This window comes from Crotalus tigris, unplaced genomic scaffold (assembly GCF_016545835.1).
Source record: "Crotalus tigris isolate CLP2741 ecotype Arizona unplaced genomic scaffold, ASM1654583v1 scf7180000020405.187410, whole genome shotgun sequence".
In the NCBI taxonomy this organism is placed as follows: domain Eukaryota; kingdom Metazoa; phylum Chordata; class Lepidosauria; order Squamata; family Viperidae; genus Crotalus; species Crotalus tigris.
This window is the reverse complement of record NW_024098007.1, coordinates 1-20864: the sequence shown is the minus strand read 5'-3', so window position 1 is coordinate 20864 and position 20864 is coordinate 1. Positions and strand designations below refer to the sequence as shown.

The following is a 20864-nucleotide window of genomic DNA, read 5'->3' as shown; positions in this document are numbered from 1 at the left end:
TTTTAACTAAATATACAAGTGTTATTTTCCTCGCTGAAGTGGCAGATTCCACCATCAGCAAGCAGTCTTTAAAAGATAACTCAAATCATAAGCCATACAGGACTTTAAAGATAACAATCAGCATCTTGATTGTCCCCTACAAGCCAACCAGCAGTCAATTTAGTTCCTATACTAGATATATCATGTAGGCAAATCTGGCTTGCTCATTTTGAACCAATTATAGCTTCTTAACGATCATTTAGGGCAATGTCAGGTAAAGTAAGTTGCAATAGTCCAAATGTGAAATGACAAGAGGATTCCAAATGTGAGGTGACCAGCCCCTATTCGAAGAATAGCTACAGCTGGTGTGCAAAATGGACTTGCACAAAGACCTCCCCCGGCCATGGCCTCTACTTAATTTTCCTGTGACTCCCAAGAGAATCCCAAAATATGACCAAACATTGATAATAGAGCACAGTCTTATCAAAAGCAAAAGATAGGCTGCCTCCATAACTAGTCATCTTCTAAACCTATGGCTACTGTAACTTGTTGGATTTAGTCAAGCAGAGATAATTGAAGAACTGATCTCAGTAATTTTTGAAAACTTCTGAGGGCTTGCATTAGTCCTTGAACCCTGGAGGAAGATGCTTCCTGGGAAGCTACTTGTGAGAGAGATCTGAGTGTCCTTGTCCACTTGAAGTGAAACTAACTCAGCAATGCTATGCAATTATTTTAAAAAAAATGCTATCTTGGAGTGCATTAACAAGAAGATACTGTAAGAGTCTAGATCATGGAGAGTAATTATTCAGCTCTGCTCAGATCAGACCGCTGTGTGTATACTGTGTCCACCTTAATTCCAAAAGGACAGTGACAAATTATTGTCGGTTCAGAGAAAAGTTAGCAAGATGGTGAAGTGCCTAGAAATCAAGCTTTACAAGGAATGTTTTAAGATTTTTGATATATTAAGCCTACAGTAGAGAAGATAATTATGGGGAGATGTTGAAAAGTTAAATATAAAAGAGGGAGTATTCAATATAATCCCAAACAGCAGGACCAGAACTAGAAGGTTAATGCTACAAAGGGCAGGGGGGCTCATGATAGGTATCAGGAAAAACTTACTATACTGTATGAGCTGTTAGCCAGTGGAACATGCGCCAGAAAGAGTGGTGAATTCTCCTTCATTAGAGATCTTCAAAGAAAGACAAGATGATTATGTGTTAGAAATATTCTATGATCTTGCACTGACCGGGGGACTGGACTAGATGACTTCTAAAATTTATGCTTTGATTCTATGATTTCAATCTCCCGTAATTATCTCTTTTGGTGTTCTGTCAACACCGTTTTGCAAGTCCATAGAACAGTTCACCTTTTGATTCTTTGCAATTTGCTTGGGGCACTTTTGTTTGTTTTGTGTCTTTAAGTCAATGTTGAATCCTGGCAATTGTCTGGACTAGTCCTTGATGTTTTCTTGGCAAGATTTTAGAAGTGGGTTTGCCATTGTCTCCTTCCTAGGACTGAAAGAGAGTGAACTGGCCCAAGTTGGTTTTGGCTGTAACGTGTGAATAGAATTCCTGGTCTCCTGGTTTCTAAGCTGATGCATTAACCACTACATCAAACTGGCTCTCAAATGGCATGGACTTGGATCATCACGATATTGGTAGACTTGCGTTGGATTTTCAATGTAGATCCCACTTGCAGAAGACTTTAAGGATTTTTGCAATTAAATTTTCAGCATTCCCCACTTTACAACATTTAAGTGTCTCAGTGCAAAGTCTGAGAATTAAACATTAAAGACTGAATGCAGACTGAAAGTTATATGTTTGAATATGACCAAATTGTGAAATAATGTGTCTTCTCCCTTCATGAAAACAGAAATTGCCTTTGTGCAAGAGCACTAGACAGTTTGGAACTAGTAGGTTCTCTGCCATTTAAATGTGATTTTATGATCCGCTGTTTATAAACCAGTTTTTCAAATGAAGCTGTAATACTTGATCTAGGTACAGTGGTGATTTATATGAAACAATTACTAGGATTTTTCTCATTCAGCAAAGGGTACCACAAGTGCTGCTCTTGTTTGATCTTCATTGTATAGTTTCCATGGCAACCGCCTGGCAAATACATCTCAGTACACCTAGGAGAGCATTGAGATATATTTACTAATAGGACACAATGAATGGTAAGATTAATCCATTTCATAATACATCTCCATGAGTGTGTAATGTAGAATAGAAATGATCTCCCTCTTCCAAATGTGCATGGAATTGAAGGTATTAAAAAAATCTTTTTGTCTTTTTGTCTGATCAGGAGATTGTTTGTCCTTACTTTTTTTGATAGATTATCACTGATTTCCCCTAAAATTTAAACCACTGTGGGAGAAAGCTTGGAATGATGATGAAGTAGCCAAAAACAGCATCATTGTCTATAAAAAGGAAATATCCGTAGGCTAAACACACAAACACAGAGAGTAACATAGAGGGCAGCTCCCTCCCTAGAGATATCCTTATGAGAATTAAGCATGGTTGCAAAATACTCTCTATTGGAAGAAAAGTAATTATTGATGTTAGTAAGACTTCCCTTCCTACTGATTCTTTCTAATCAAAAGAAGAGTTAATAACCTGCAAAACAGAATATTATTTTACACTATTGCCTTTGTTCCTGCAAGCAGGTCTTGCCTTTCTATTTCTCTCTATCTCTGTTTCAAGCCATCTACATATAAATATTCATATATTTTGTTTTACATTTTTCTCTATAGAGGGTATGTTTTAAGAATAATAATTTAGTAAAAAAATGTTTAAAATAGTTTTATTCTGCTTCTGTACCTAAAAAGCCGTAATTAGAAACAGAATATTTATTGTACAACAGATACATACATGAACATTGCTGTTATATAATTTAATTCTGGTATCAATTAAACCAACTTTAATTTTTGCCTTGACTCCACTTATATCTTTCTATTTCTCCCAGATGCATATTTAGCTGACTTGTGCTGAAAGCCAAAATTGTACATCCCTACCATATGGAGTCTTCCTTGCAACCAGCATCTGTGAGAGTTTAAGGAAAAAATAGAATGTAAAATCTGCTTATAAAACCAATTTTTTTCTTCTTTCCATTTTTGCTCCTTTTTGAATTACTTGGTTTAGCAAGTCTAGCAAACCATGAAATAGTCGTGAGAGTGCTGTCTAACCACTGTTAGAAACATATGCAGCTTTTCTTGAAGTTTACAATAAAAGAACATTTAATTAAATATAATAGAAATATTTACATGCAGCATTTGAAACAAAAAGAAATATTTCACTTAATTTAATACTTCTATCTGGTAGAAATCAACATGGAAGCCAACAGGAGACTGTGAGTTCCAGTCCCACTTAAGGCATGAAAGCCGGCTGGGTGATTTTGGGTTAATCATTCATTCTCAGCCCAACCCACCTCACAGGGTGATTGCTATGGGGAAAATAGGAGGAGGAAGGAGGAATAGGTGTATTTGTTGCCTTGAGTTATTTATAAAAATACAGGTAGTCCTTGACATGTGACTGTAATGGAGTCTGCTCATTAAATCACATTATGCAACAAATGTTTAACAGTTGTTAAATGAAGCAGCTCAGCTTATTGCCATCCCAGTAAGTGGCACATGGGGTACCTCAGGAGTAGGGGAAACCCTTGGAGGCCTAGTACTGGCCCAGGCCCACCTGCCCTGACCCTTCCAAGGTCTCCCCCATTCCTGAGATTGCCCCGTGCTCTATTTCCCAGACCTTTAGAGTCCTAATAGGCTTTTCCCCACTCCCAGTGAATCCTCCCAGGCCTCAGGTCTGATTCCCACCCCCACCTGGGCCAAACGCCCTCCTCCTCATTTACCTTTTGAAGAGCTCCAAGGCTTCCCGGAGGGAGGGCTGGAATGGATTGCTTCATCGGGTGGCTGCATGGCATCATTCTGGAAGCAGCCACCATGTTTCCAGCAGCTGAATTGCATTTTGGCATAGCCGCCACTTGCAGAATCGTGCCATGCAATTCCATTTTGCTGCTTTAACCTGATTTGCGCAGTTAATTTCTGCAGCATTCAGAAGCTTCTGCAGCTCTTTAAGGCAGCAAAATGAAGCAGTTTAGCAGCTGCCATTTTGTCCCTGTCCACATGGCCTGCCCTCCTTCCCCAATATGAGGTCCTGAGAGCTTCAAAAGGTAAGTGTAGAGGGTGTGTGGGTTCTGGAGGGGTGGGATGGGGGGAGAGAGGTGTGTGTGTGTGTGTGTGTGCTACAGCAACTCTGTGATCAGTCATAAAGGTGCTGCAGCCATCATAATTTTGAAACGGGGTCATATATAATTTTGGGTATCTATTGTAATGTTGAATGTTCGTTAAGTGATCTGTTGTATCTTAAGGACCAACTGTAATAAAGATAGGATATAAATAAATAAATCAGTCAATAAATATTAAGCTAAGCTAATTTCCAAGGCAAGCTTGGAAGCTTTAAATCTGAATCTTCAGGTGCTCCAGAAACTTTGTGTTTAGCCTAAAGCTTAGCATAGATCTTCCCTCCCTCGTGGTCATTAAATGGTTGTTAAAGCAAAACTGGCTTCCATATAATTGGCTTTGCTTGTGGAAAGCCAACTGGGAAGGTTGCAAATAGTGATCACATGACCACAAGGTGGTATGACGATTGCAACTTCACTTTTTCCAAGACCCTTGTATCTTCAAACTGTCACTAAACAAACAATCATAAGTAGAGGAGTACCTTTATATTGATTTGATGGTGTATGATATTCAAAGTAAATGCACTGCTGCAGATTAACAGTACGGTTAACAAAGGGATAGTTATGGGCGAACATTTAAAGTAATAAACTGCATAATGCACACATGCGCACATATAACATTTATATATTATAGAAATATAAAATTTTAATAAATTTACTTTAAATAAAAATGACTTTTCTTATTATGGTAGTGTTTCAATGTTAATCCTCTGGTTGTAATTCAGTACTGCTGTTCTAATTAAAATAGTCCAGTGAAGCAGTGAACAATATGAGTCGATGGATTTGTTGCCTTGTTTAATGATTTTCAGAAGCAATAGAAGAAGAAGAAGATGTGTGGCACCAGAGAGGAAAGGTCCTGGGGGATATGGCAGCAGATGGCTAGGCTTATTTTATTCATTTACCACTGTATTAAAATATGTCTCATCATTTTTGGAAGGTGAATTAATTTGGAATGGTAATAATTTTCTCCTGAGGCTCTTGTACTGTTTCCAGAGATTGTGGACAGATCATTTTTTATCCTGTTGTTGTTTTACCAGGTAGTCCTTGACTTACAACAGTTCATTTAGTGACCATTCAAAGTTTCAACGGAACTGAGAAAAGTGACTTAGGACTGTTTTTCACACTTGCAACCACTGCAGCATCCCCATGGCCACGTGATCAAAATTCAGTTGCTTGGCAGCTGATTCATATTTACGATCGTCGCAGTGTCATGGAATCCTGTGGTTCCCTTTTGCGACCTTATGACAAGCAAAGTCAATGGGGAAGCCAGATTCATTTAACAACTGCAGTGATTCACTTAACCATCGTGCCATGAAATGTCGTAAAATGGGGCAAAGATCACTTAACGAGCGTCTCGTTTAGCAACAGAAATTTTGGGCTCAGTTGTGGTCATAGGTTGCCTGTATTCTCATCTCTGGATTCGACCCTTTGGCTGTTATTAAATTTTTGCCTTTAAACTCCCTTCCTTGAACGTCATGAACTTACTCCTACTTAGTCACAGTCTGTTCATTTTCCAAAGTGGAACAGAAAGAGGACCGGTTTAATTTTGGTGTGTGTGAAATACCTGTGATATATTGGTTTGCAGAGAGAGTTAGGAAAAACAAGCAGGAGTTGCAGTCAGCCGCTCTAATGCAGAAGTGTTAATAATACCTGGCTGAGCACATTCTGGTTTGTTTGTTTGTTTGACAGCCTTTGTGCCTGAAACCTGAATTCTCTTTCTTTTTTTGTGTGTTCTTTTTTCTTCTTCTTCTTCTTCGTTCAATCCTTGGTTTGCACTTCACGAAGCTGCAAATTGATAATAATATTTTGATCGCCATATCGGAAGGGGTCAGGTGGCAGTGTTCTTAATGCAATTGACGGAAATATCAGAGTACCTTTTGCGTTAGACAGAATTAGTAGGAAAGCATAAATTTAGACAGCTGTTGGGCGTGTGAGACTTGGCACAAAATGCTTCTCTCTGCATTCTCCATAGCCTTCTGTTCCAAACTGGCTAAAGCCCTGACATCTTGTTGTCTGGTGGGCAGAAAGAAAGTGATAGGGAACCAATTGTTTCTTCCCATTTTTTTGAGGCTTGGATCTGCCGCTCTCTACAGCTTCCAAGACCTCAGATTTGTTTTGCTGTAGCTGCTGGCTCTGCATATGAATTATTTCTGTAGAGAGGGGGAGACAAAGATCAATTTTCTTGTTTCCTCCGGGGACACAGAGAGGTACTCTGTTGAAATATTCATCTGAAAGACCATCTCTTTCCTCCCCCCCCCTCCCATGCCTGAGGTCAAGTCTTTATCGAGCTAGCTTGGTTATGGGTGGCACCACCTAGAAAGGCAGTAAAAAAAATGGGGCCTCTTGCTTTCCAAGGAGATTAGGTGTTTCCCCCCAGAAAGCTGCTAAAAATTATAGCACTGTGCTACTTAATGCTAATTGCTTATCTTAAAAGTTACTTCTAATTATTAATCTTTATTCTTTTTAGAATTTTACCGAAAATAAGCAAAACACAAAGACAACCCACGGAAAAGAATCATAGAGTACTAAATAATCATGAATAAAGAATGCTAAAACTAAACAAGATTAAAAAGAAAAATGCCCATAAAGGCTGTAAGAAAATGTACTGCAATCCATTACAAAACTAATAATTTAAGATAGGTCTTAATGCTACTGTTTTACAGAAATTCTTATAATACTATATTATCATCAAAAACAAAAATTTAGAAAGAAGTCACCTAATAATACTTCTGAATCGTTGTAAAATATCATAAAGTCTATGCCGAAGAAGAAGATATTACTTCATAATTTGATTAATTGGAAATATTGCCTTTTTCAGAAGGATAAATTACCCATATTTTTTTTTTTTAAATCAGTGTTTGGAGTAACATATTTTTTCCAATTTCACATTGTAATTCTTTTTGCCACCTACTATGCCCACTACAATCTTTATCAATGCCTCTTTGGAGAGTACATAATTTTGACCCCAATGCTGGGCTGTTATTACTTTTAAAGCCCTGGGTGATACAATACCAGGATCCATTGAGCAATACCAGAATTGTTTATCTGGTTCAACTATCAAAGAGAAGGCCTCACTCTATGGAATAAGCAGCTTCTGGAGATACAGATTCATTCATTCAGTTTGTAAAGCTGCCTGTAAATGGGATTTTTCTGCTGGGATTTTGTGAAGAAGCCAAAACAGGTTTTTTCCTATACATTTGGGCTTTAGATTAGACAAGCTATTTTAAGGGTACCTAGGGCAGTTGCTGATAATTGTTTTTAATTGTTTTCCATTTTTGGTTTGTCTTGGTAGCCTACTATCCAGGTTTGTCATAATGTTATAAAATCAATCAGTTAACTTTGATTAGCGAACTTTGATTCAGAACTACTCCATCTTTTAAGTTTTATTATTTGAATTACAGTATGGCAAAATGGCCTAGAATGTTTTCCTTTTCTTTTTTTCAGGATGACTTTCTATACAGCGTTTCAATTTTAAGTGGAATCCTTTGCACTAGTTTAGCAGTGATCAAATTTATGTTGGGGAATGTGCTTACAAGCAGAGCATTGTTAACAGATGGTAAGTAGCAAACAGATATCTCTTTCTTGATATTACATCAAAGGCTAATGAAGTAAAGATAAGTGAAGGTTATGTGTGGTTGGATTATATTACAGGGAGGAGAGTTGGTTAATGTATGTATAACAGATTTGGTTAATTTTTTTGAGTTCACTGAGCCTTTTGTTCTCTGATCTGTTCCAAAAATTAATAAATTTAGAAGCAAACATCATGCACAGAAGTAGTCCAGGGATTACCTGGTTCCGTTGTTTGTTGCTCTGAAATTACGATCATGATTAAAGCCACTAAAGGTTTGTCTAAATCAGTGGTTCTCAACCTTTCTAATGCAGTGACCCCATAATACAGTTCCCCATGTTGTGGTGACCCCCAAGTGGGTGTGGCCACCAATAAGAGGGAGTAGGACAGCTAGGGAAAAGGGAAAAAAATGGTGGACAGCATGGTTTGGTGACCCCCGTGAAATGGTCGTTCGACCCCAAATGGGGTCCCGACCCACAGGTTGAGAACCACTGGTCTAAATAAATAAATACAGGGAAAAATAAACTTTGAAGCCAAATAGCTAGCTAAAATGTTTACAGTCAAATGAAAACAATGTATCAAAATTTACTGTAGGAATCTAAATTATTTTCACACTCAACATTTGGACAGAATGTAGACTTTTAAAAAAAATATCTAAGCATCCACATGTTATTAGATTCAATGATAATTCTCCACCTGCATTTTGTCTGGAATTGCTGTTTGTCTTTTGCTTGTTGTTGTTTTCCAGACTTCAGGAATACTGTAGATTGTATTGCTCTAAATCATTTTAATGTGTGCAATGATGGGATGTAAGAAATCTGTGTTTTACTATTTCAACTGATAGAACACACTTACACACACACACACATATATATCTTTAGCTAGTAGCTAAGTTAAGCTTCACTTTTAAAATTAAAATGCTTTTAAAACAGGACTTAAATGGAAAAGTCTTAGCACAAATTTTAAAACTGGGCTCTTTACTTTCAAATTATAACTATATTTATGGTTTAGAGCTGAATTAACTTTAGGTAAGATGGGTGGCCTATAAAATTTATAAACAAATGAATAAAATTAGTAACAGCAATACCAGAGCAATCCTTCAAAAATAATATTGCATCTATGATTTTATAAAGATCATGGAATTTTTTCCACATTGCCAACGTCATTTATGTGTTTCCCAGCAACAATGACTAATAGTTCTCACTGGGAATTTTAATTCTGTGACATTATTTTTTTGCTGTGCAAAATTTTGAAAGAAGCATCAACTGATTTGTTTGTTGTGAAAAATGAAAAGATGCATTTTCTCTGCATGACAGATTAAGGTAGAATCCTGTTACTAATCTGAGAGAAACAACCTTTGAACTCAGTAAAACTTATGTCTGAGGTTAACAGGGATAATTTCACTCTTGCAATAGCGGCAAATATCTGTAGCTCAGGTGTAGGATGAGGGTGAAGGTTTGTTCTCCGAGCTTGTGGGTTGGTTCCAAATGTTTCATTACCAGGCTAGGTAACATCTTCAGTGGCGTTTAGGGGATGTCAGTGTCAAGTGTTTTTCTATTTATAAGGGCTTCAGTTGTGTGTGTGTCGAGTGAAGGTCTTGTGATGGGTTAGGAGGTGTTCACTCTTACTTTACTGTTTTTTTTTTTTTACAGTGTATGATCCTTAACCAAATGCTAGCATAATTGAATGCGTAAAGAGAATCCCCCCAAAATATGGGTGAGAGTAATCATATTCATGAAAGGTCCAGTATATGTACTACGATGAATGAAATGAATGAATGAAAATGAAAAAAAAAAAATCCTTCAGGAGCCAAGGCATAGGAAAGTTAATCCTTGACCAACTCTATGCTCCTTATGCCTTTCATTATTTATTTAATCAATAAATTTACATGTTGCCCATCTCACTATCCAAAACCACTCCAGAGAGCTTCCTTTCCTTGAAGGAAATACTCTTGCAGCTCTAAATGACAATTGCCCAGGTGGACATTTTGGAGTATTTGTAACCCATCTCCTTCTCCATAACCTTTGATGACCTTATGTTGGGACACCTCAATGGGAACTTTCTTTATGTAAACTTGGAGCAATGTCTCCTATTTGCAAGTCCAGGCAAGAATGGCCAACAGTTCATAGACTTAAAAGGACAGAAAACAAGTCCCAGGAACCTGGTATTCTGCAGTAAATCTTGTCTAACCCTATCAAATCTATGAAGCTTCTGCTGCTAATGAATTTGGGGCAGGTTTCTGGAGACATGAATTCAAGTCTTTTCTGACACCTTTAGGGAAGTAAGATCTATTCAATTGATTTTTTCCCCCTATTATTCTGGCTCCCTGATGGCTTCTAGCATATTATACAAGAAGAGCATGTCTTCTTACTTAATTAAATGTATAAATCTTATCCCCGCTCTACCACTCACCCGGGGCAAAATATAATGAAATATAAATTAAGGCTGATCAGAAAACAAAATAACGGATGAGAATTAGCATGAGAATTTAGAGAGCAATGCCACATCATAAAATTAAAACTCCAACTGTGTAGAATAGTATTTATTGCATGTTAAAAGCTGACCAGTAAAGGAGCTAGTCCTACTTTGAGACTGTTCTAGAGTCATGGTATTGCTATTAAAAACGCCCTGTCTGAATATTTTCCAAACTGGACTTTCCATTTGATAGACAATGCCAGAGGCTCTGATGCTTTTAAATAAATTATGGACAGGTTGACTAGGGGGTCTTGGTTTTTCAAATATCTCCACCCCAAGCTATTTAGACTTATTATCAGCATTCTGATTTCATAAACAAAGGTTTCCCTGGGATAGTTTACAACAGAGTCCCTCTTTGAGGGACAGAGTGGTACACCAGGGCTCTTCAAACTTAGGCCTTCTGTGACTTGTGGACTTCAACTCCCAGAAGTCCTCAGCCAGCATGCCTGGGAGCTGAAGTCCACAAGTCATAGAAGGGCCAAGTTTGAAGAGTGGCACACAAATGTAAATAAATAAAAATCATCATAGACAGAAATAGAGAAGTAAATAGATTAAAAGAGTGATTAAGCCCATGAGGTTCTTGCAATAAATATGGATTTATTACTATTAACCCTGCTGGAGTTTTCAGCAGCATTTATTATCACTCAATTAACAAAACTTAGGAGTGGAAGGTGATGGTTAGAGACAGAGTTGAAATTTAGAGAATCTGTGGTAGATATGGCATGAAAAGCTTGTTTCTGAAATGGATGCCATTTGGACATGGGCAGCAGCAAACATTCATTTATCTGATTTAAACTGATTCTCCCAAGTGCTGTAGAGCCATAGACATTATTGCAAAATATATAATAGAAAATGCTTTTCTGATATGAATTTTTATTTAATTTAATTTGCCTATTGACAAAACCTACGGATCTGGTTAATAAGAGGTGCCTTATAACTTATAGAAGAATAGAAGTGGGACAGATATTTTATTGTTTTTAAGCACAGTTCTACATGAAATAATATAATTTAGTACACAGAAATAAACCCTTTTGACATGCATGTTAGACCCTTTACTAATATTGTAGCATCTCCCTATTTTCTTAGAGCAAACAGACTTGTGGTTTTTGAAAATAGCTGAGAATGTTCCTTTTCTTCCTTTAATTATATGCTTGCGATAATTGCACTGCTGCTATTTTTCCCATTAACAAAATTAAGGAGTGAACTGTGTAATTAGTCTGCTGTCTATGTGTTTAACCTATTTTAGTTAAATATAGCTAAACCCAGATTTCTCTAGTTTTGCATCATTAGATTGAGTAGAATAGAATCTCTGGAAAATGAAGATCTCACTCACAATCTATTAAAAATGGGATAATCTTTGCGTATAAAATTCTTAATTTAAATTTAATGTCTCCTTCAAATCAAGCTCAGTTCCTGGTGATTACACAGACATGTTGAAAAAATGGCTTTCAATTAACTGATTACTGTGATGTCCTCAAGTTTTGTGTTGTTTGTAAATAGATGGCATATGTATAAATTTGAGATGATGTTGGGGCGGTCTCAGAATGTAGCATATAAAGTCCCCATGTATACGCTCCCAGTCTATCCGGGAGATGCTGTTAGTTCCAGTAAGGTTTTAATTCTATCTTTATAGAACAGAATTGTCATTTTCAGTTGTTTCTGGAGAAATGCATTTAAAAGGTCCATGAGGTCTTCTAAGATTCCACCATGCTATTCAGTAAGCCTAATTAACAAATGGGGAATATTGATGAGATAAACAACCTATCTGGGCTTGTGCTGCAGAAGAGCATCTCTGAATATGGTAACACCGAAGCTGGGGCCAATAGAGGGGATGTTGTTGATTTTACAGGATTTTCATTGTAATCACTTGCCTTAAAATAATGGGTAAGAGGGAGGGCCAAAAGTTTGTGTGTGTGTGTGTGTGAGAGAGAGAGGGGGGGGGAAGGGGAGGGGAGAGGGGGAGGGGAGAGGAGAGAGGGGAGAGGAGGGGAGAGGAGAGAGAGAGGAGAGGGGAGGAGAGAGGGGAAGGGAGGAGGGGAGAAGAGAGATGGGAGGAGAGAGGAGAGAGAGAGGAGAGGGGAGGGGAGAGGAGAAGGGAGGAAAGAAAGAGAGGGGAGGGGAGAGGAGACGAGAGAAAGTGAGAACGTCATTGTGGGGAGAAACCTGGGAGTTTCAAATGAATAAACCATGCATATAACAGAGTCACTTAGGAAGTGAGATTGGGTGACGTTTAAATTTAATAAATATGTTAATAAACGTCAGATTGTGGCTAATCTGGGTTTATGGATGAGGGGAGAGATGTGATCAGGCTGACATCTTATGGCCAGAAGTTGAAGAACAGAGCTGAGATATGACCATTATTTTCCCTGGCAGTTTTATGTTTTGACAGTTGTTATTAGTTGCCGTCTAGCATTCACAGCTTCAGTGGGAGATTCAGTGGAATATGGAATTCCTTCTGAACTCTGATGGGGCTCTTGGGTGCAATGTCACCATTGGAGAATCTCTCTGGTGTCTCTTGAGAATCCAAAAGCACAAATTAAAACCTTCCCTCCTTCTGCTCCTTCTCTTTCTCGCTCTCTCCCCCATCCCTCCCTAAAAATCATGGTATATTCATGTCCATTTGCTCCCTTTTCGGCCATATAGGGCTCTCTGTCTTGCTGCTTAAGCCTTGTATGTGTTGTTTGAGGGTGAGTTGCTGTGAGTGAGAAATGACTAATTTAACAGTTGATTGTGGGATGTAAGTGATATTGGGAGCATCTTATAAAAATAGGATGGAGATTTATTGAAAGATGGGAGAACGATAATTGATAAAAAAAAAATCACAAAAGAGCAACCTTTGGCTTGTCAGTAGCCTTCCTGTCAATAAGGGGGCCAAGCAATTATTTAATAAAGACTGATGAAATATCCAGCCCTTCTAGCCTTTCCTTCTTGCCACACCTAAGTTTTCTGCTGTTGGGGCTGTGTGTTTTCTAACCCCCATCTAGAGCCAGCATGAATGTGCTTATTCGTTTCTTTTACAAAACTGAATAGACTTTCCTTGGCAGTCAGCTTCATTTTCCTCCTCTGCCATATTTGCATAGCTGTCATGTCGTCCCTGCAGGATGGGATCTACTGCAGAGTTAGTGAAGTTATGTCTCCAGCTTCTAGAAAGCAGATGGTCGCTGTTCGTTTAAATGCAGTCCACAGAATTTGACACTGCCCTGCCTTAAAGGCCCAGAACACACCTCTAGTGCAGGGGCGCTTGATGGAATAAATGGTTTTGTCTTACTTTGGGGTGCAACTGGTAAAATATAGCTGGCTATTTAAAAACAGGTTTTCCCAATTCCATAGCCTTGTATGGGTGACCATATTAAGGCAGCATTTGCAAGGGGTGAGGGCAATTAAAGGGTTAATAGGAATCTCAGTGCATGAATTGGGACAACAAAGATTTATGGTATGGTGGATTAGATTTCTGAGCTGTAAAGAGCACTCACTGAAGTGGGCTTTGATTGTAGGTATATTTTAAAGCTTTGGGGAGTTGTAATTCCACTAGCAGGCACCGGGGTCCTGATCTCAGGCATAACAAGGTGCAAATCTTGACATTGGCTATTTCTTGAATTCCCTGATCTTGCTAGGAGGGCCTAATCTTAATTTATTTCATTGCAGGTTTCAACTCTCTGGTAGGAGGAATTATGGGCTTTTCCATCCTTCTGAGTGCAGAAGTTTTTAAGCACAATGCTTCTGTCTGGTACCTGGATGGAAGTATAGGGGTTCTGATTGGACTTACAATATTTGCCTATGGTGCCAAGTAAGTGAAACCTTTTTTAAAAAAGAAATTATTTTACATTTGCATTTGAATGTTGCTCCATGATTGTGGCAAGAAGGAGTCTGTCCCATGTACTATTTATTCAATGTTGTATGTATGTATGTATGTATGTATATGTGTATATGTATGTGTGTATATTTAATTACAGTGACTTTACTATCTTCTTATTAAAAAGCTGTATTGATTGAAATGTCCTGTTACCAATAGAAAAGAATATTTGTAGTTCAGGGTCAAACTGTGGGATCCTCTGAGCTGGCTGGTTTTCTTGCAGACGTTTCATTACCCAACAAGGTAACATCATAGATGATGTTGCAAGTTGGATAATGGGTAATGACACTAATGTAACATCACTGATGATGTTACCTAGCTGGGTAATGAAATGTCTGCATGAAAAAAAAACCAAGCTCAGAGAGCACCAAAGACCTCTTATTAATTTTCTGTTTTGGGGATAGACAAGTACCGATTAGGAAAAATGCTTTAAAACATGCAGAAATTTATGGCTGGATCTTTGCAGTGTATAACTGTTGCACTCAATTTGGGTTTGTTTTCCTTTTCAGGCTCCTTATGGATATGGTTCCCCGTGTACGGCAAACACGTCATTATGAAATGTTTGAATGAAGGCAACTCAGCTATTGGACTAAACGCATTTTGCAGGATTTGAAAACAGCCTACATCCTGACAAGTGGGGCCGATCCTACTTGCAAGATTGAATTTTGTTGTTTTTCATGTTATTTTTGCATCATCATTCAAGGGGAAATCAATCTGTACAAATAGGGGAATTCATGCACTGCTTAGATCTCTGCAATCGCATTTGGCATACGTTCCCCAAATCCAGCAAGCTGCAATAGAAATGAGTAAGACTTCTAATCCTTTTTGCTACATGTTTAAGTGATCAGCCCGCTCAAGTCACTTAACAGCTGCCCATTTAAAGGCGCCAAATTAAGAAGAGTCCCCAGTCTGACTGTGGCTGTTTAGAGACAAATAGAGCTTGAGTTTTCCCAGGAAAAGAGACTAATCTGTCAAAGAGCTTTTAGTTCTGTTACTCCTAAAATTCACAGTGGATGAAGGACAGCACCTCATTAATGTGTCTTGTCAAGTCAAGGGTGTTTTACACATGATTACCAACAGATCAGACGTGCTATTTTTATTGATTCAGTATTAAAAATATGAAATATTTTCTTCCTGCGAGATGCCAGTTTCAATAAAAGATGCAATCCACCCCCTCATCTGCTCAAACTCCCAAATTTTAGGTCATGGTTTAATTTATAGTTTTATTAAAGTATTTAAAATATGTCTGTCTCCCTCTCCCCACCTTCTCTCTCTCTCTCTTTCTCTCTCTCTCTCTCTCTCTCTCTCTCTCTCTCTCTCTCTCTCTCTTTATATATATAATCAAGCAACACATATTAAGCTACACAGTCAAAATAAGCACAAAGTATTCATGTACAGTTAAAAGCCAAAAAAGGATTGAGGTTTAATGTGTTGATTTATATTATGCACTTATATAGCAGTATGTCTGTCTCAATGGGTGTCCTGTTGACTAATAAAAGTGGAAATAATGGTTCCATTCTGACAGCAATTAGACTCTAATCATGAAGAGTTAGGCTTTTCTGTAGATATTCCCGTGCTCGCTCATTTTATGTTATTTAACATCTGGATTACAGAATGCATTTTCCATCTTGTATAATAGACAAAATGTTTCTTGTTTTATAAAGGATCTATAACTAACCTTTAAAAAAGCAGTGTATATAGTACATTAAATTGAAAGTCTTCCTGTACAGAAGCACCTCTCATAGACAGGTTACTTCTGTCGTTTTTTCATAGGTGGAATGTTTTAGCACAAATTTAACATATGGTTAAGTAAATTAGGTTTTGAAGTTTACTGCTTAATCCACATCTGTTCATGGCTCCACTATTTTGAAAATGGTGCATTTATAAAGAGGTCAAAGTAATTTTATATCTGCCAAAAAGTGTAAAGTTTATTGGAAGTATGTATATTGGTGTGGAATAATGATTTGCAGAGGGGCATAAAACATGCAGTTGACATCTTTAATAACACCCCTTAGTGTCATTTACTGGTTTCTTGCTTCTATATGCTATGTTTTTGTGGATGTATTTTTGTGGAAATGCAAATAGAAGATTGATAGAAGGGATATTTATTTCATTTCATTTCAAAGAATTGGATGCAATGCAATCTCCTTAATTACTTGCTTGAAGGTGTTTCCATAGGAATACTAATCTCTTCAGTACACTTCATCACTTCAGACAAAAAATGTCCAGCCTTGTGGTAATGTTTTTTATTCCATGCAGTCTTCTGAAATAAATGCATTGAACATGATCCAAAACCAGTATGTATCTTGGTGTGGTCATAGAAATAACTTTCTGCAGAGGGGCAGTTAAACTAGTAGCTCATTAATCTACCAAGTTTTCCAGAGGGATTGATTGCTGAGTTAAATCCTCTGGCAACTTAAAAGCTAACAAATGTATTATTACATGAAATGTGTTTTTGTGTATTTTGATGAAGCAAGTCATTATCCACCAAAAGCTTATGGAGTAGCAGGCTATATATAGTATAGATTATAGCATCACTAGTCCTTTTACTTAGTATGGATGACTACATGGCCATTTAAAACAAATCATCATTAACTGAGATTCAGTGACATTGTTCACAGATGAAAGGGACAAAAAGATAAAGGATTCCCCTGTCAAGGCATGTCCAACTCTAGAAGGCGGTGCTCATCTCAGTCTTTTAGCCAAGGGGAGCCACCATTGTCCAAAGACATTTCCGTGATCATGTAGCCATATATTCTGAGGCACGTGGAACACTCACCTGTTACCTTCCAAAGTGATACCTATTTATCTGCTCACATGTGCATGCTTTCAAACTGCTAAGTTGTCAGGAGCTAGGGCAAAAACGGGAGCTCACCCCATCACACAGCAGCATTCGGGTCACTCGCCTCAGTTTCTGTCCATCTAAGAGTTTGAAAGCATGTTCTATGCAAGTAGATAGGTAGGTACCACTTTGGTGAGGAGACAGGCTGGTCTGTGTGCAGACAGTCAGATTCCTGACGGCTCTGAACCTTCCCTCTTCCGAGGCAGCTCTGGAAAGGGAGGGTGATACTGCAGGAAGAGCCGCTGGTCTTTCTCTATGGTGCAAAGCCAGCTTGCCCTCCTGTGGGGCACCTTGGGATACACACAAGTGTGTCTTATTTCAGGGCTGGTACCTTGGCAAGCCATACTACTATGCAAAAGCATTAGGGCAGTGGTGGCAAACCTATGGCACACGTGCCAGAGGTGGCACTCAGAGCTCTCTCTGTGGGCACACGTGCCGTTGCCCCAGCAGAGTTCGCCAGAATAGCGAGCACATAGCCTTTGGAAGCGACAGGGCAGGAAGTGAGCGAACAAGTGGCGTTGGCTCCCTGGGGATGCCCCGGAGATGACGAGGGACTGGCCCCAGCCACGCTCACTCAGTCTTCCGTGACCACTGCAACCACGCCCACCCAGTGGGCCACGTCCCATGCCCCCCTGAGGGTACCACAATGCTGATGCAACCCTGGCACTTTGCGACAAATAAGTGGGTTTTGGGTTGCAGTTTGGGCACTTGGTCTCTAAAAAGTTCTCCATCACTGCATTAGGGTCTCCTGGCTACTGTAACAACATCATATGCTAATAATAATTCAGATCTCAAACCAGAATCGGACTTTCCAGCTGATAAGCTCAACATCTTTAACAGCTGAGCCATTGCACCCCTGTAGGGACAACAGGTGTCCAAATTTCAATATTATAAGAGTCATAAAATTTCAAACATTTACTTTAAAACAGCTTTGACATCCCAAATTGTAGTATCCATATGGATACGTTGGAAACAATTGGACTGTATAGGCAAGCGGCATATAATTCTATTTGCATATAAATACAAAAATGTATCATCTCGGTCTTTTCAAGTGTGCCGTAAGCTTTCATCAACTATCACAGAGAGCAAGCAAAGGTGAATCACAATAGAATTAGGTCTATTACAATTGATACACTCCCATGATGCCATTTGGAAAAAATCAAGGAAAGATACTCAAGTGTATTGTTAAATTTAAATATAGACTTAAATGATAATATTAGCATCATGGGGGTCCCAGTGGTATTGTTTAACGTAAATAACTTTTCTTGCAACTTTTGAACGGTGAAGAAAACACTTGGACAAAGAAAGTTAATTACACAATTTGTTTGAAAAATAAGATGCCTTCCTAGTGATAATGAAAGCCGATAATGTTCACTTTTAAAATTTTGTTGTGATCATATCTGTATATTTGCCAGGCAACAATTTTCTGGAACAAAATTGAGTAGGACACAATTTACCAATAAATCCAAGCACTTTTTTTTTAAGTGCTTTTGGAGTGGCTTCATTTGAACTTAAAATACATACTAAAAATTTACCCCGTTCTTACTTAGCTGAACAGAATGGTGAAAGTAAGTATCTAGTAGCCTACCTACATTATTTCCATCACAGGCTTCACAATGAGGGGCATCTATTGTAATTTGTGCTTGCAGAGATGAGTGTTTTTGGATGGTTTCTCCCACTGCAATTAGATTTATTGAGGTGTTTATGTAGACAAGCAACTAACAAAAATAAGCAGATGTAGGAATTTGTACCTGCTTAAGTTAAACATGAGAAAAACCCAGGAATATATATTTTGAAAATGGAGTTCTTGAATTCACATGAAGAGCTTTACCTTCACTAGTTTCTTTTTTTAAGAATATTTTCAGTTGTGCAAAATATTATTAGAACATTCAATTTTAATTAAGTTTGGGAAAGTGTAAATAATATTGGATAGATGGTACTAGCAACTCATGCAATCTAGTCAAGTACATGACATATAATTCCCAAATCATTGTTTCCATTCAAACCAGGCCACCCTTTATACACTAAGTCCTTGGATGTAATTGTGTTTTCACAATTTTAGTAACCTCATTTATATAATATCCAAATTACGTGTTTTATAACATAAAATACTAGGTTATATATTAGCCATTATTCAATATTCTGGGTGACTAAAAGTTAGTTTTTAAACAGAAATGACCATTGTGAAATTAGTCATTTTATGACATGAGGGCATTCAGTAAAATGATAGCTTTTGATCAAATTTCAATTGTTTGGACAAAAAATGGCCTTAAATGGACTTTCCTAAAGTTAATTTCTTTAGGAAAGAAGTTTAAAATAATAATAATAATTGCAGGAAACATATGCTTCATTTGTCTCATTTTATGGAATGGCCTATTGGTTAGTGAATAAAAGAAGACATGCTATTTATATCATTTATATCATTAAATAGCAGTTTGAGGTTTGATTTTTCTTTTTTATGTTCAATGGGCATTTCCATTTCAAAGCAATGTCACAATTGTCTCTACACAGGCACACACCAACATTTGTGAATTGACAGATATGGCTAATTATTTTGAGGCCAGCACATAAAATTGCATTTAGCCTAACCTTCTGTTGATAGTTGTTACACGGTGCATTTATTACCTTTAAAGCCTAGGTGAATTCTAGGTGAACAAGAATGTGATGCAGTGAGAATAGAATTAAAATTAAAGTCAATTACAGTTAATAAGATGAAGTTTTCAACATCTGGCACAAACTCCCTAATGTAACGGTAGGAACATCCAGCTATTGTAGCTTTGGAAAAAAAAAAAGGGATTCATGATCTGAATTAGATAAAACTCCAGTGAATAGATATTAGAAGCAGAATGTCAATGTTACTTGAAATTAATGAACAAAGCAATTTTTACTGTCAGAAACATGTGTGCCTCAGCCAGTTATATTTTATACAGTGATCCATATTTTAATTGCTTTGCCTATCTTAATTCTCCCCTAAATGTATAGACAAAAGCCCAATTAAAAATACATTAACTACAGTTTTAATATCTGCTTAAGCCTTACTATTAAAAATAAACTCTTCAAGCATTTCTAAATGATAATTGGGTCTTCTATGAGCTTCAAGAACTATTATCTTGGTAATATTAACTATTACTTTGAAGATAGTAAAAGGTAGTCTGATGGTGTGCCTCAAATTATTCACAGGTGGTAGAAATGCATAATTTTTCCACCCAAAGTTGCTGTGATGGATGCTAATTCTAGAATTCTGAGAATTTCTTATGATTCCTTATTTAAACATATTTACATGGAAGAACCAAGCAGAAATAGAAACTGGATCTGCCTCTTCAGTTTATACAGATTTACTGATTCACAATGCTTGGTTCTTCCAAAATGCTTCACCCAGTTCTCACTTCATTGCACTTGTCATTTTTTATAGTTCTCCTTTATTGATTTTGTAATTTCTTTGATGTAGTCACCCAGAGTCGTTGAATAATTTAGTAAATTATTACCTGAAAAGGGATAAAGCCATTTTAAAGCAAGATGTGTGTTCCTCTTGTCACTGTCATTGTAGACTTTGCAAAGCAGAACTCACGTCCAAATATCATATGAACAATTATGAGACTTTTCTTGTGCAGGAGGCTGGGAATTGAATTTTAACAGAGTAACGGAGCTCAGGCACACACAGGATGGAATGAATGAACTCTTCTATAGTGTCATCCATGAACAAATTTCTGAAATGAAAAGACATTATCCCTTCCCCTGTAGTCTATGACCTCGTTCTCCAGATGAGTGGGAACCTTAACAGATTTTTAAACAGAATGGGCCGTTTGGGAAACAAGCTGTAGAAAAACATTTTGTAGCACGTGGTTTTATATTATATTATGAATTAGAAGTGTTTTACATTTAAGAGTTGAACCAACCGTAAAAAC

The 20864-nt window shown here is 37.6% G+C and overlaps 1 protein-coding gene across 1 annotated transcript in view; it reads left to right on the top strand.

The window, feature by feature from the left end:
• The window catches only part of LOC120318770 (transmembrane protein 163-like), a 64095-nt gene extending 47691 nt beyond the window's left edge, over window positions 1-16404 (top strand). The window contains exons 3-5 of the mRNA XM_039366824.1: window positions 7666-7777; window positions 13910-14051; window positions 14627-16404. Of these exons, the coding sequence (XP_039222758.1) occupies window positions 7666-7777; window positions 13910-14051; window positions 14627-14687 (315 nt within the window). The 3' untranslated portion in view covers window positions 14688-16404. The remainder of the gene's footprint in view (window positions 1-7665; window positions 7778-13909; window positions 14052-14626) is intronic.
• The last annotated feature ends 4460 nt before the right edge of the window (window positions 16405-20864 follow it).